General features: G+C 44.1%; 1 protein-coding gene across 4 annotated transcripts in view; it reads left to right on the top strand.

The window, feature by feature from the left end:
- The window catches only part of TMPRSS9 (transmembrane serine protease 9), a 394,042-nt gene that overhangs the window by 190,734 nt on the left and 188,476 nt on the right, over positions 1-14,832 (top strand). For 3 of the 4 annotated variants that reach the window (XM_068233736.1, XM_068233737.1, XM_068233738.1), the window contains 2 exons: positions 10,093-10,220; positions 11,275-11,342. The exons of the other annotated variant lie outside the window; for it this stretch is intronic. In XM_068233736.1, the coding sequence (XP_068089837.1) occupies positions 10,093-10,220; positions 11,275-11,342 (196 nt within the window). The remainder of the gene's footprint in view (positions 1-10,092; positions 10,221-11,274; positions 11,343-14,832) is intronic. 4 annotated transcript variants of the gene reach the window in all.

The raw sequence follows: 14,832 nt of genomic DNA, 5'->3' as shown, positions 1-14,832 counted from the left end.
GATGTTCAGCAACAGGTTTATCAGATGCAGTTACAGTACAAGGGAGCAGGCACAACGCGGATTCAAGGCAAGATAACAAGTTTGGCAACAAGTTTGCAGGTACAGAAGAAGAATCGGAACAGCTTGCAAGAATGTCCAGAATTGTAAGACCTGGGAGCGACAACAAAGTTCTGGCAGCTAGCAGGAGGTAGAGATGGCCCGAACCTCTGATTAAAAGTTCGGTTCGCGCGAACCGCAATAGACTTCAATGGGGAGGTGAACTTTGAAAACTAGAAACACTTATGCTGGCCAGAAAAGTGATGGAAAAGATGTTTCAAGGGGTCTAACATCTGAGTTGTTGCATGGATGAGTGGGATAGATGCCAAAAGTCCTTTGGAAAAATCTGGATTTGACGCAAAGCAGCGTTTTAAGGGCAGAAATCACATTGAATGCTAAATTGCAAGCCTAAAGTGCTTTAAAACATCTTGCATGTGTATACATCAATAAGGGAGTGTAATTAGAGTACTGCTTCACACTGACACCCCAAACTCACTGTGTAACGCACCGCAAACAGCTGTTTGTGTAGTGACGGCCGTGCTGGACGTGGCGGTTTTCAAGCCCATATGGTCGCCGGGTTGTGGTAGCTCAATGATAGAACAACAGTGACTGTCCAGCTGATCAAATTTTGTCTGTCCACAATGAAGCAATTACCTTATTATCTTGGGTGTGCCCCCCCCCCCCCCCACCCCGAGACACTCATATCGCCATCGATCATTGCTTCATTGTGATATGCAAGCCCCTTCACCGCAGCAAGGTAATGATCACGAAGGGGAATTGGCACATGTACATGCCTTTTGTTTTGTTGTTGCAGCTGCAGTGCAGCCAGAAAAATTAGGCAGGCATGTACACGCACCAGAAAAAGTAGTATAGCTGCCGCTGCTAGCAGCGGCCTTAAAAATTCAGGAATCCACCTGGAGTCCTGGACCCTGTTGGTGGTGGCTGCGAAGGCAGTCAAGTGGCCTGCGGGCAGAGGTGCTGTGTGGGGAGCGACTTAGTCTTGGGGCAGGCAGTCACACGGCGTGCAGGCAGAGATGCAGTAGCCCTCCGGGATCCATGCCTCATTTTGATAAAGGTGAGGTACTGAACACTTTTGTGACTTAGGCGACTTCTCTTCTCAGTGACAATGCCTCCAGCTGCGCTGAAGGTCCTTTCTGACAGGACGCTTGAGGCAGGGCAAGACAGAAGTTGGATGGCAAATTGTGACAGCTCTAGCCACAGGTCAAGCCTGCGCACCCAGTAGTCCAAGGGTTCATCACTGCTCACAGTGTCTACATCCACACTTAAGGCCAGGTAGTCGGCTACCTGCCGGTCCAGGCGTTGGTGGAGGGTGGATTTGGAAGGGCTAAGGTGAGGCGTTGGACTAAAGAATGTCCGCATGTCCGACATCACCATGAGATCGCTGGAGCGTCCTGTCCTTGCCTGCGTGGACATGGGAGAAGGATTACTGGCAGTGGTACCTTTTATTGCGTTGTGCTGTGACATCACCCTTAAACGCATTGTAAAGCATAGTTGCCAGCTTGTTCTGCAAGTGCTGCATCCTTTCTGCCTTCTGGTGATTTGGAAACATCTCCGCCACTTTGTGCCTATACCGAGGGTCTAGTAGCGTGGCCACCCAGTACAGCTCATTCCCTTTGAGTTTTTTTTATACAGGGGTCCCTCAACAGGTTGGACAGCATGAAAGATGCCATCTGCACAAAGTTGGATCCAGACGTACTATCCATCTCCTCTTGCTCTTCCTCAGTGATGTCAGATGTTCCTGTTCACGCTCCTCCACAGCTTGATCCACCACTCTACGCACGGCACGCTTCAGGAAGTAAGCGTACTGGATCAAGTCGCTGATGGTGCCTTCACTGCGACTCACCAGGTTGGTCACTTCCTCAAACGGCCGCATGAGCCTGCATGCATTTCACATGAGTGTCCAGTTGTTGGGCCAGAACATCCCCATCTCCCCAGAGTGTGTCCTTCTACTGTAGTTATAGAGGTACTGGGTGACGGCTTTCTCCTGTTCTAGCAGGCGAGAGAACATAAGCAGGGTCGAATTCCAGTAAGTCGGGCTATCGCAAATCAGGCGTCTCACCGGCAACTTGTTTCTCCGCTGAATATCGGCAAAGTGCGCCATGGCCGTTTAAGACCGCTTGAAATGCCTACACAACTTCCTGGCCTGCTTCAGGACATCCTCTAAGCCTGGGTACTTTTACACAAATTTTTGAATGACTAGATTCAGCACATGTGCCATGCAGGGTATGTGTCCGCTTTCCCAAATTCAAAGTGAAAATGAGATTTCTGCCATTGTCACACACCACGTTTCCGATCTCCAGCTGGTGCGGGGTCAGCCACTGATCCACCTGTTTGTTAAGAGCAGCCAGGATAGCTGGTCCAGTGTGACTCTCCGCTTTGAGGCAAGACATGTCTAAGATGGCGTGACACCGTCGTACTTGGCATGCAGCATAGGCCCTGGGGAGCTGGGGCTGTGTAGCTGGAGAGGAGATCGCAGCACCAGTAGAGTTGAACTGCCACTCAGTCAAGGAGGAGCAGGATGACGACAGCAAAGAGGATGTAGCAGGAGGAGTGGTGGCAGGAGGCCTGCCTGCAAGCTGTGGAGGTGTCACAAGTTGGTCCGCTGCACAGCCACGTACTTCCTGCTTGTCAGCGGTCACCAGGTTGACTCAATGGGCTGTGTAAGTAATGTACCTGCCCTGACTGTGCTTGGCAGACCAGGCATCCGTGGTCTGGTGGACCCTTGGCCCAACGCTGTGTGCCAGAGATGACACCACTTACCTCTCAACTTCACGGTACAGTTTGGGTATCGCCTTTTTAGAGAAATAATTGCGGCCTGGTACCTTCCACTGCGGTGTCCCAATGGCCACAAATTTACGGAAGGCCTCAGAGTCCACCAGCTGGTATGGTAATAGCTGGCGAGCTAACAGTTCCGCCAATCCAGCTGTCAGACGACGGGCAAGGGTGTGACTGGCAGAGAGATTTCACAGACACCTGGCTGCTGTGGGCAGAGGAGCAGGAACTGCTCAAGGTCAGAGGCGGAGTGGAGGAGGGTGGCTGTGAAGCTGCAAGGGAGAAAGCGGCGGAAGATGCTGCACCTGAAGGAGGAAGAGGAGAAAGAGGGTGGCTCTTCTTTTGTGTAATGCTTTTGCTCAGGTGCTCTTCCCATTGCAGTTTGTGCCTTTTCTGCATGTGCCTTCGTAAAGCAGAAAGGCCAACACCCCTACGTGGGTGTTGGCCTTTCCATGGCTCAATTTTTGGAGCCAGAGAGAACAGATGGCATTGCTCTGATCTGAGGCAGACACATTAAAAAATGTCCAAACCTCTGAGCCCCCCTGGGGTGATGGCACTATGGTGGCATCAGCAGCTGACGTTGAAGGGCATGTTGGCTGGCTGTCCATAGGTGGCGATACATGGCGCAGGACACTGCCATGAGCTGTTTCTGATGATGAGCTCCCTCTGCTTCTTTCAGGAATTAGTCTCTTCCTACTCCTTTCTGACTCCCCCTCTGAACTGTCCCCTTGGTCATCTTGTCTCTTAGGATCCCACGTGGCATCCGTATCATCGTCATCATCATAATCATCCTGCCCAGCTTCGCTTGCCTCAGACACCTCCAAAACTGCACCAACAGCAGGTACTTCATCATCATCCTCCTCCTCACACGTTACGTGCATAGTGTCGCCTAACTCAGACATATGAGGTGGTGTAACTTGCTTAGCGCCTTCATCTTGTTGTAACAATAATGGCTGTGCATCAGTGATTTCCCCACCAAATAACTCCTGTGAACGGTCAAATGCAGTGGATGTGGTGCTTGTAGTAGCCCTGGTGGCTGCGGAAGATGAGGTGTTCTTTGTTAAATAGTCAACCACGTCCTCATAATCTTGAGAGTTGATGGGACGTGCCTTCTTCTGAGCACTGTACTTTGGTCCAGGGCCACACGAAATCACATCAGCACGACCTCGCACAGACCTGCCGGGTGGCCTTCCTCTGGGTCTGCCTCTACCTCTGCCTCTACCTGTTTTGTCTGTTTTGTCCATATCGGGGGGGATGAAGTGAAAGGTATGCACTGACTTGACTAATACAGTGTGCAGTCACACAGGTGCAGTTAACAGGTATGCACGGAGTGGTATATCACACTGTGTGCACTCACGTAGGTAGGTGGGTGCACTGAACACAACAGGTAGGTATATGCAGTGATGGGTAATACAAATGTGCACCTGTCACACACACAGACAGGTACCGGACAGGCACAGTGACACTGCGTGCGCTCATGTAGGTAGGTGGGTGCACTGAAGTGAACAACAGGTAGGTATATGCAGTGATGGGTATTACAATGTGCACCTCTCACACACAGACAGGTACCGGACAAGCACAGTGACACTGCATGCGCTCACGTAGGTAGGTGGGTGCACTGTGAACAACAGGTAGGTATATGCAGTGATGGATATTACAATCTGCACCTGGCACAGTAGTAATTATACCACCAAGGGGCCAAAAGCCAGCTGCGACTGACTGACAAAGCTGTATATAATGCAAGTGGGTTACGTGGAAAAAAAAATTAGATCACAAGAACAAGATTAGCTCTTGGGGTGCTGTTGAGGGGTGCTTTTTTAGCAATATAAATCAGCAAGGAGCAAGCTAACAAGCCTACAAGAGCCTAACTAAGCTTTTCCTATGAGATTCTCCCTTCTCTAATTACTGCAGGCACACGAGTGAGTGAAAAGCCTGATGCTGCCTGCCTTTTATAAGGGGGGTGGGGCTCCAGGAGGGAGTGTATCCTGATTGGCTACAATGTGCCTGCTGACTGTGATGTAGAGGGTCAAAGTTGACCCTAATGATGCACTATGGGGGCGAATCGAATTTCCGGAAAAGTTCGCAGAACCACGGAAGTTCGCCGGGAACCGTTCGCCGGCAAGCCGTTCGGGCCATCTCTAGCAGGAGGAAGAGGCAGTTCTTGAATAGTTCATGCATGATAACAACAGAATCTGCAAACAGTGCTCCTGATTCACCTGCAGGCCAGAACAGGAACTGCAGGTTCTTGAGCACAGTGAAAGGCCACCTGCTTGTGGATAGTGGAAGTCCAGGGCAGTCCAACTTAATACTACCACCAGTTGTTGAGGAGTTTATATGATAATCTGTCTTTTACACATATTTTAAAGCTCACATACTATTTGTCACAAGCATACTGCGCTTACTTGCACCCTGCAAAAATAATCAGAGAATGCACATAGTGCCAAGTACTGCCTCCAACAGGCTACACAATGCACCCCGTGCCGCACTCCAGGGAGTAGTGCCACCACCTTAATAGGGACAAGATCACAGCACCCCCTTTGTGATTGCACTCACCAGAAACGTGTCTTGAGTTACTGCATATCACAACCACATCTCCAGCCAGCCAAGGAGTAGACTCCGTGTGTGACAGTAAATCGTTTGTGACAGTAAATTGTTTAATAAAAGACTCTTGAACAAGCAGGCTTACAGATTGGTGTAGCAGCTCCAACCGCAGATATCATAGAGCAGCACGATCCTACCGTTTCTCCTGCTTCCTATTCTGACGTCAGTGTGCCTCAGACTCCGCCCTACACGTTTTGTCACACTACGTGACTCATTCAGGGGCTGGAGAACTGGATGGTGTAATGGTTAAGGGCTCTGCCTCTGACACAGGAGACCTGGGTTCGAATCTCGGCTCTGCCTGTTCAGTAAGCCAGCACTTATTCAGTAGGAGATCTTTGGCAAGTCTCCCTAACACTGCTACTGCCTATAGAGCGTGCCCTAGTGGCTGCTGCTCTGCCGCTTTGAGTCCGCCATGAGAAAAGCGCGATATAAATGTTATTTGTCTTGTCTTGTCCTGGAGAACGCAAACAGACATCGGACTAAAACCCTTGTACCGCTCCTCCTCCGCTCTGAGTTCCGCCCGCCGCACCGCCCTCTTCATGTTGCTAGGCTACTCTCGGAGCGTGCTGGCTATGATATCAGCACGGTGCAGGGCATAAAATACAACATTAAAATGTCCTAATACGTATAAAATCTCACATCCACAATAATCAATAACAAGAATCATCAGATTAATACGTATATGTAAGGGATATTATTTTTGCAGGGTGCAAGTAAGCGCAGTATGCTTGTGACAAATATCTGGTAAAAGGTGAAGTGACCTAATCCATTGCTGCGATCCCCTGATAGTGTGAGCTTATTGATCCAGTGGAGCGCAGTATATTCCCTCAATTTTGGTAAAGCTCACATACTGAAACTGTCCCCAGACCTTCTCCCAACAGATCATTGGGCCAGATTTATCAAAGCATTAACAACAGTTTTTTCTTCTTAAGGTGGCCATACACTGGTCGATTTGCCATCAGATTCGACCAACAGATAGATCCCTCTCTGATCGAATCTGATCAGAGAGGGATCGTATGGCCACCTTTACTGCAAACAGATTGTGAATCGATTTCAGCCTGAAACCGATCACAATCTGTGGAGCTGCCGCTGCTGCCCCCCCCCCCCTGCATACATTACCTGTTTTGGCCGGCGTGAGTCCCCGCTGTCTTCTTCTCTGCTCTAGCTACTCAACTACCTGTCCAGGGGAAGTTTAAACAGTATGGGGCGCTCTACTGTTTAAACTTCCTGCCCAGGAAGTTCTGTGTAGCTCTGGAGCCCGAACCGGAGAAGAAACGGTCTGGAGCCCGAAGTGGAGAAGAAGACCAGGAGACTCGCGCCGGCTGGAGCAGGTGATGTATTACCGCTGTATTGCGTCGGTCGACGGGCATTCGAACGCCGCTAACGACGCACTCCCGACCCGTCCGCGACCGAGAAAAATCTTCCGCACGGATGGGTCAACGGGAACGATCGATTTCGGACGGAAATCGATCGTTCTGTCAGCGGGGGGGGGGGGGGGCAGTGTGCTGGGCATTGATTCCTAAGCTTGATTTTTTTTTCAGCTCTAATACATTTATATTATATATTTATTTACAATACATTTTGTCAGGTAACCTAAAATAATCTCCCGTAAATAATATATTTATGCTATTATAACTTCTCTTTCTGTATCAATACAGCAGATGTATTGGTTACCTACAAGAGGCAATTTCCCTCACACACTGGCCCATATGCAATTCACTTTTTCACCTAGGAGATAATTTTTCATCTTCAATTTAAAATAGCTTTCCAGCACTTTTCTATTTAAAAAGTACCAAACAGTAGGTAAAAAAGTACTATCAAATTTATTTTCAATATGTTCTTGCTTTCTGGTGGCTTAAAAGGCATTTTATTGAAAAGTTTAAAATTAGCACCAAGGAGAAAACTCAGGTGAAAAAGTGAATTGCATATGGGCCACTGCACTGTCTGAGAAACCTTCCTAACTCCTCCTATTTAATAACAGTTTAAGAAGAAAACTGCACTATTTAGTGATTTCTTAAGATGACTGAGACAGTTCTGTACGAATTTCTAAAAACCTACCAATATTTTGTCTCATTAATGGAAATGTTTACACTGGCAATTAAGGGGTAGAATTTTCCTGGGTTTGTATTTAAAGTGTAACTGTTGGGCATAAAATCAAAAATCAATTCTTTATTTTTATCTGGTAAACAAGTAATAAGGATACTAAAAAAAAGTTAAAATCTCTATTACTTTTCTTGTTTATAAATGATCAATCCCCAGTTTACCTGACACTTATTTGGTACGTTGCCAGAAAAAGGAAGTTGCAGGGCATTCTGGGTTGTCTTTTTTTGCTTCTTTATTTCCCCTCAGACTAAGCTAATGTACAGAAGCAAAAAAGGACAACCCAGCATGCCCTGCAACTTCCTTTGTGCGGCAACGTACCAAATAAGAGTCAGATGAACTGGGGAATGATCATTTATCAGCAAGAAAAGTAATAGTGATTTTAACTTTTGGATTGCCTGATTAGCATGCTTATTACTTGTTTACCAGATAAAAATAAAGAATTGATTTTTGATTTTATGCCCGACGGTTACATTTATAAAAAGAAAAATTAGCTTTTTAATCAATTTAGTCAGGCTACAGAGGTAGTGTATAGGGACAACTACCAAACTCTTAAAAATCAGTTACCATGAGCATTTTTAAACATTCGACAAGCATTTGGGATTTTAAGTGCTTACAGTGAAAAGCGGAATACATCTAAATTTGGTATACCATTAGCGCTTGAAAAGATGTAGCATCCTCATAAAAATGCTCATTCAAATGCCAAGAAAACAATGATGACATTTTCTAGGCATTTGACATGAATGCAAGACTGAAGAAAGACTTAATACTCCTGTTACACTAACAAACAAGTTCCTCAGCTTCCGAGGCAATGGCCTCGATTCATCATTGTCTTTGAGATAACTTTTTCCAGTTTGTTAAATTACCGAATTCGAAGTTTAGCGATTTCTAGTTGTATTCATCAAGGTTTTTCCTCATTCGGTGTGAATTCGATAACAATTCGGTAAACATTCGGTAGCGTGTCGATATTTCCATTTTACAGCGGTAATTTAACACAAGGCCATAAGATTCCCATGGAATTGTGGGTAAAAGGCAGTCCTTTGAGCACTACGTAGCAACATTCTGAATAGGGCTTAACACCTGGACCAGGATTCTGGAAGTGGTTGGGACAATCCCACAATTTGATAGGAGCCTTTTCTAAAAAAATTATAGTGCAGTGAGCTAGCAAAATTAGTTAACCCTGGCACTGCCTGTGTTCTCTTACAAGATGATTCAAGAGAAATGCAGATGTCGTGTTATAGCAAATAAATCTATTCTCTTACAAATTTATATGGTTGCAGACCTTATTCTTGCCCTTCTGCGCCTTTGAATCACTCTCAGCTGATACATAACCACTTCAAATGGCTCCACCTTCTCTGTCAGCAATGATCTGACAGGAATAACGACAGAGCAGTGAAGGAGATAACTAATCCTAAATGTAACGCTAAACCACGCCCACTTTCTTTTTCATGACTTGCACTTTCTTCCGTTTTAGCGAATCGTTACCGAATCGTTAACGAATGTTCGCTAACAGCTGTAGATAACTTTGATGAATCCTGAAATGAAGTTAACAAATTCGGTATTTTACCAAACTGTTGTTAACAAATTTGCTAAGTGTTGATGAATCGAGGCCAATGTGTCCCTCTCCCACAGAGTAGACTGTTTAACCCTTTCCCACACCAACTTCAGGTGCTTATAGTCTACAGTGTAGATATTACTTGTGCACCCCATGGACATCACAGCCCTCCTCAGATTTGTGCTGGTGGTAGGTTGAGTAGCAGGGGAGGCCCCACTCCTTTCCACAAGCTGTTGCACTGCATAACACCTAAATGAATCAGTAGAAGGGCAAGAGAGTGACAACTTTCAGCCCAACTCCCTGAAGGTATTGATGAGGCTAGGCTTTGTGATGGTATGGAGGCTCTACTCCTCCAAAACTAAAAGGCGAGAAGAGCAAGCTCTTCAGCTGATATTTCAGTAAAGTATTAGGGATTATTATTGGTGGAGGAGAGGGAAGTAAAATTGTGTAACATTTTGGTGCAGTGTAAGTTATGTTGACTCGTGTACGCACAAATCTAACTCCATTTATTGTAAGTAATGAATCTTGTAAAACTAAAAGTAAAGCCAGGTGAAGACTACTTTGTATTGGTGTTTAATGAAAGGGTCATGCCTGAACAATATAAACTGATTATAAGAAGATAACACTCGCCACAGAGGTTACCTAGAGAGAAAATGGTCTAAATTTTCAGTAGTTACTGAGGTTGGAAGAGATGTAAGAATGCAAAGTGGAAGGTAGGTGGGGAAAAAATTGTTTCTTCCCTGCTGATCAGTATGGCCATCAGTCACCTTTGAAGGACTAATAGTCAGGCTTGAAATGTGAAATGGGGCTCTTTCTCCAAACATGGAGATAAGTCTTCCTCATAGTCTACACAACAACAGTTTTCCCCTCAGAGTACTGTGAAACAGCATTTTCACTGCAGGTAACCTCTAATCAAGTACTTTATCATCATGCGCTCCATTTACAGTATATAGCTAAATATTAGTCTGCACGCAGTGAATGTGACCCACTTCTTCTTCTCCTTTTAGTATATTTATCAACACAGAGCCTCACTTTGGAACATACTTTGGAATTACAAGGTCTTCAATATGATTCCAGTTTACAAAACAGTACCTCTATGTACTATAGATCCTTAACCACTACATTACAGACTTTGGTAGGTACCACTTACAAGTTACTGGCTTTATTTTAAATTGTAAAATATACATGTGTTTATCACAAATCACACTGCAAGAACCCAGTGCAAGAAGATTGCAGTGACAGGCAAAGGCCATCTGACCCCCTCTTCCAAGGTCAAGGGGCCCTGGTGTGGCTACAGACCCGTCATCCCCCTATTGATATGCCACTGTGCACAACTCTACACTTTATTCCATTACTTTTAAGTCTCACAGATGTATCCCTTTTGTAAAGTAAATATTGATGGATAGAGGGATCCTTTACAGAAACCGGACTAGTGACCATGGCTGTTGAGTGTGTACAAAAATACTTTGACTCCTCAGTTTATGAAACCACTGACTCCAGCTCCAGGTACCCAAAATTGCTCTGACTCCATCTCCTCGACTTTGACTCCACAGCCCTGCGAGTGACATTTTGGCATTTGTTTATATTTAGGACTGCAGCCCCACTCTGGGATGGGCAGCTGGGAACTGCCATAAAGAAGCTGAATTTATTCCTGTCTGCAGTCCTCTTGGAAAGTCCTGGATGAAAAAAAAAAGCACTTTCAAATATAATATTTTTTGATTGGTCACATTAGCAAATCTAATGGCTAGAGCAGTGTGAGTGAATGCGTATGCACCCACTCACACGCAAGTATTATGTCACTCTCCAACACATAAAGAGTACTTGAAATGAGCAAAAGGAAAAAAAATATATACATACCTGGGGCTTCCACCAGCCTCCTCCATATAGCTCCCTTGCCATCCTCCTCTGCTGCCTGGATTGTTCGCAATTGGCCCCGGAAAGTTCTCTAGACAGGGCCAGTTGGTGCAGGCGCAGTCTGGCCACATGCGCTCTCCCATGGGTGTGTGCGCGCCTGGACCATGCATATGAAGAAGGCCCAACACCGGAAGACTTTCTGAGGCAGTAGAGAAGGACTGGAGCGATCAGCCTGGAGGAAACTCTTTTGTGTTGCATTTTATCTTTTGTGCTGAATTGCTGGCAATATTTCTTTTTAGTTACAGAACTCATTTCTAATCTTTGTTTTATTGTAGTTGAAATTTAGTTTCAAGAGTACTGTTCTAGAAGATAGCTATGCAGGATTTACTGTTTTACACTACAGGTAAGTAAAATATTTAGCATAACATTTGGTAAATGTTTCTGGCATCTTTCTGCTGTTAAACAATTGTAAAATCTGTAATTTGTTAATATAAGCATGGAAGTTAGCTTTACTAGCATGAATATCTTCCATTGAAGAGCTGTTCAGGTTTTGCATCAGGTCTATCTAAAATCTTTCTTTATTTGTTTACACTATACCATGTGTTTTTAAATTATTGTTACTAAAAAGAAAAAAAAATTAGGATGCAAACATGTTCCTCTATTTACAAAGCGTTGTAAGAAATCGATATTGTTGAAAATATTGTATCAACAATCGAATATTAATAAATACAACAATATCTATTTCTCATAAGTTCTAGGTGGCCGTTTGGCAAAGAATTGCACATCAAGAACAGTATAAATAAACTTTCTATTACATGTGGTATTTGCAATGCAGGTACAGACATCAATCAACTACAAAAAGCAACTAGTACAGAGTGATTCAACAATAAAAACATAAACAATCAAAAACAATTCTCACAATAAATACATGAATATCTAACCTGAGTGCCACTTCCCAATATCTTCTAAAATACAGTTCACAATACACAGACCCATGCCATCTTACCCAGCGAGGATCCTCCAGCAGCCCAAACAGAAGACAAAGAAAACTCTTTTCCCCTGGTGCAGAGAGTATACAATTTCCTTCACGCCACCCTCCTGCATAACTCACTTCCTCTTTATGGAGCCTCTGGGATTTGCTTATTTGAAAAACTCCTTGTAAATGTCAGGAGTTCCCAGGAAGTAACACCTAAAGCTCAAGCTTTTTTTGTCCGGGTCTTTTGTTCAAGTCCATGAGGTCAAACTTAAAATGGCTGCCACACAAAGCACGCTGTGGGTCAAATGCAGCCCGTTTCTTACAGCATCCTGGCATGAGAAAGGGAAATGTGAAATTCACAAAATAAATTTTATGGCAAGAATGTGTTTCTGTTTGGCAACAATAGCGCTCAGAAACATTATTACATTTCACCATGTGGTGCTGTAACTTGTTAAATGTAAGTGATAACTTCTTGTAGAACTAAAGTAAGCCTGTGAGAAAAAATGCTAAAGTTAGATACTTGCCTCATCCAAAAGCTTCCCTGATCCTCCTCCACCCCTGCTCGCCAGGACACTCTTCTTCTTCACAGCTGCACTCTCGTCCATCTACCAGCACAGCTGCACTGCACAGGTGCAAATAAGGCCCATGCCTGCACAGTAGCACGGAGTTTCTCATGCATGGTGGAAAAGCCTGTGCATGAGTGGCTCTGTGCTACTGCACAGACATGGGCCATTTTTGCTCCTGCACAGTGCGGACAGGACAGGAGTATGGCCACACAAACATATTCAACAAGCTCCAAGACTTCCAAGCATCTTTGCAAGGCTAGTGATCAAAACAGCTAGCCACAGGAACTGTTATTGCTAGTCATAGCTGTGTTTGTCAGTACTGTGCTTTGCTTGTATATTAAAACATGCACAACCATTGCATTTTGTGGTGTTCTTTACCTTTTTAGATTTTTGTGTTTAAATCATGTTTTCCTAGTTTATGTGAAACATTTTTTTTTAAAGCGGACTTGTTCTTAGTACTTTTAAAATGCCAGGCTGCTGCCTCTATCTAAACTTGTGGACTAGAATGATTTTAGGAGGTTGGTAATACAGCTAGCCATGGACAAAATCATGTATCTGGGCATAGATTTAAGTTGGGACCAACTCACTATATACTCTGAATTTAACCCCGTTATTTAAATCAATTGTACCTCAATTACAAGGATGGAGAAATATACCATTAGGGGTAGCTGGTAGAGCAGCATTGATAAAAATGATCAGCTTTGGGAGATTGCTCTATCCCATGCAGGTGATACCTGTTCTGTTCAAACATGCAGATGTGAAGAACCTGAGTAAGGCACTCACTAAGTTTGTATGGCAGGAAAAGAGAGTGCACATTGGGCTGACAAGGCTGCAGTTCCCGAAGAAGATGGGTGGGGGCCCTTAGCTTACCAAATATTAGAGAGTACAATCTTTCCTGCATGTTCCACCATGCACAAGACTGGATAACGGGCTCTGAGACATTCTCCAACACACCTCTAGAGAGGCATGTTGCAGAGCCATGGGAATTAACAGGATTACATAACTCTGGATAGGCTTCCCTGCTCTTGAGTCTAAAGCACAATATAGTATTTAGGGGAACACTGCTGACTTGGCAAGAGATTAGAAAATTGTTCCACTTACCATGGAAAGTGTCTAAATATATACCATATGAAGGGAAACCAGAGTTTGGACCAGGTCTTATGCATGAGAATAATCTTAAATTGGTGGATAGAGGTATCCTGAAACTGAGGCAGTTAATGGACCTTAAACATCACAAGTGGTTGACATTCAGAGAAATCATGCAGCAATACAGTGTCCCAAAGTCAAGGCAAAGTCTTATTTTAAAAAAGGCATGGCTCAGAGACATCAAAGTGGTGGCTAAGATTCTAACCTTTCGACACTTTTGACAGGCCTAGGAGTAAAAAGATGCCCTTGTCAGATATTCAGAGGGAAATTTCTAGCATTGGAATGCAGAGGAGGGTCATTAAAAATATGGCAGGATGGCAAAGGTAGTTTCCAGGCCCATAATTGTAATCAAGGATGTTAGAAGGAAATAATTGGGTCAGACAGGTAATAGTGAGTGTGTCAAAAATCTGAACAGTTCTTGCCTTTTTCATGATTGCTAACTCAGTAAAGGACCAGCCTTTAAAGCATTGCTATCATATAAATCCGGCATAGCGGGGTCTGAACCCTCTATAACAGTAATTATAGATTGACGGTGCACCTTGAAATGAATCAGAGCACTCAGTATATGATTTTATATAAGAAATTGTATTTGCTTATTATACAGCATATATACACATTATGAACAGTTCCAAGTAGTGTTTCCTTCTAACAGCATTCCATCTCATCATGGCCTTTATAGCGAAGCGATCATCAATCTTCTAAGCACATTCAAAAAAGAATATAACAGTTGTGTTATGTAGAATAAGATCAAAAGTCTCATCTGTATCAATAGCTGTGTATCTAGTAGCTGTGTAAAACTTGTAGTAATCGTCTTAAAGAAATAGCATAAAACAGAACTTAATGCTGAAAAATTAATAAAGTAAATCACCAGAATATTAAGCATATTACCCCTTCTCTGTCATCTCTTCAGAATCTAGTACCATGTGTGGGAAGGTAGCTTCTGCCTTGTGTGTCTTCTCAGGAGATTGGAGATGGCCTGGTGCAAACTATGAGCTTTCAGCTCCTACTTTTATAGTGATTGGATGCAATATGGCTGCCTAATCTGGAATTTCCCTAAATCCCAGGTTCTGATTGGCTGAAACTTTCGTGCATCAATGCTTTATCATGTTTTGAATACCTAAGTCATAATATTATTGTTTATAAATTCCTTATTTACCTTATCTTGTGAGAATTAACGTCATTTGGAGTGTTTACACATTCTGACA

Source organism: Hyperolius riggenbachi, chromosome 1, assembly GCF_040937935.1.
Source record: "Hyperolius riggenbachi isolate aHypRig1 chromosome 1, aHypRig1.pri, whole genome shotgun sequence".
In the NCBI taxonomy this organism is placed as follows: Eukaryota; Metazoa; Chordata; class Amphibia; order Anura; family Hyperoliidae; genus Hyperolius; species Hyperolius riggenbachi.
The sequence above is the reverse complement of the archived record's forward strand: the minus strand, read 5'-3'. Positions and strand labels throughout refer to the sequence as shown.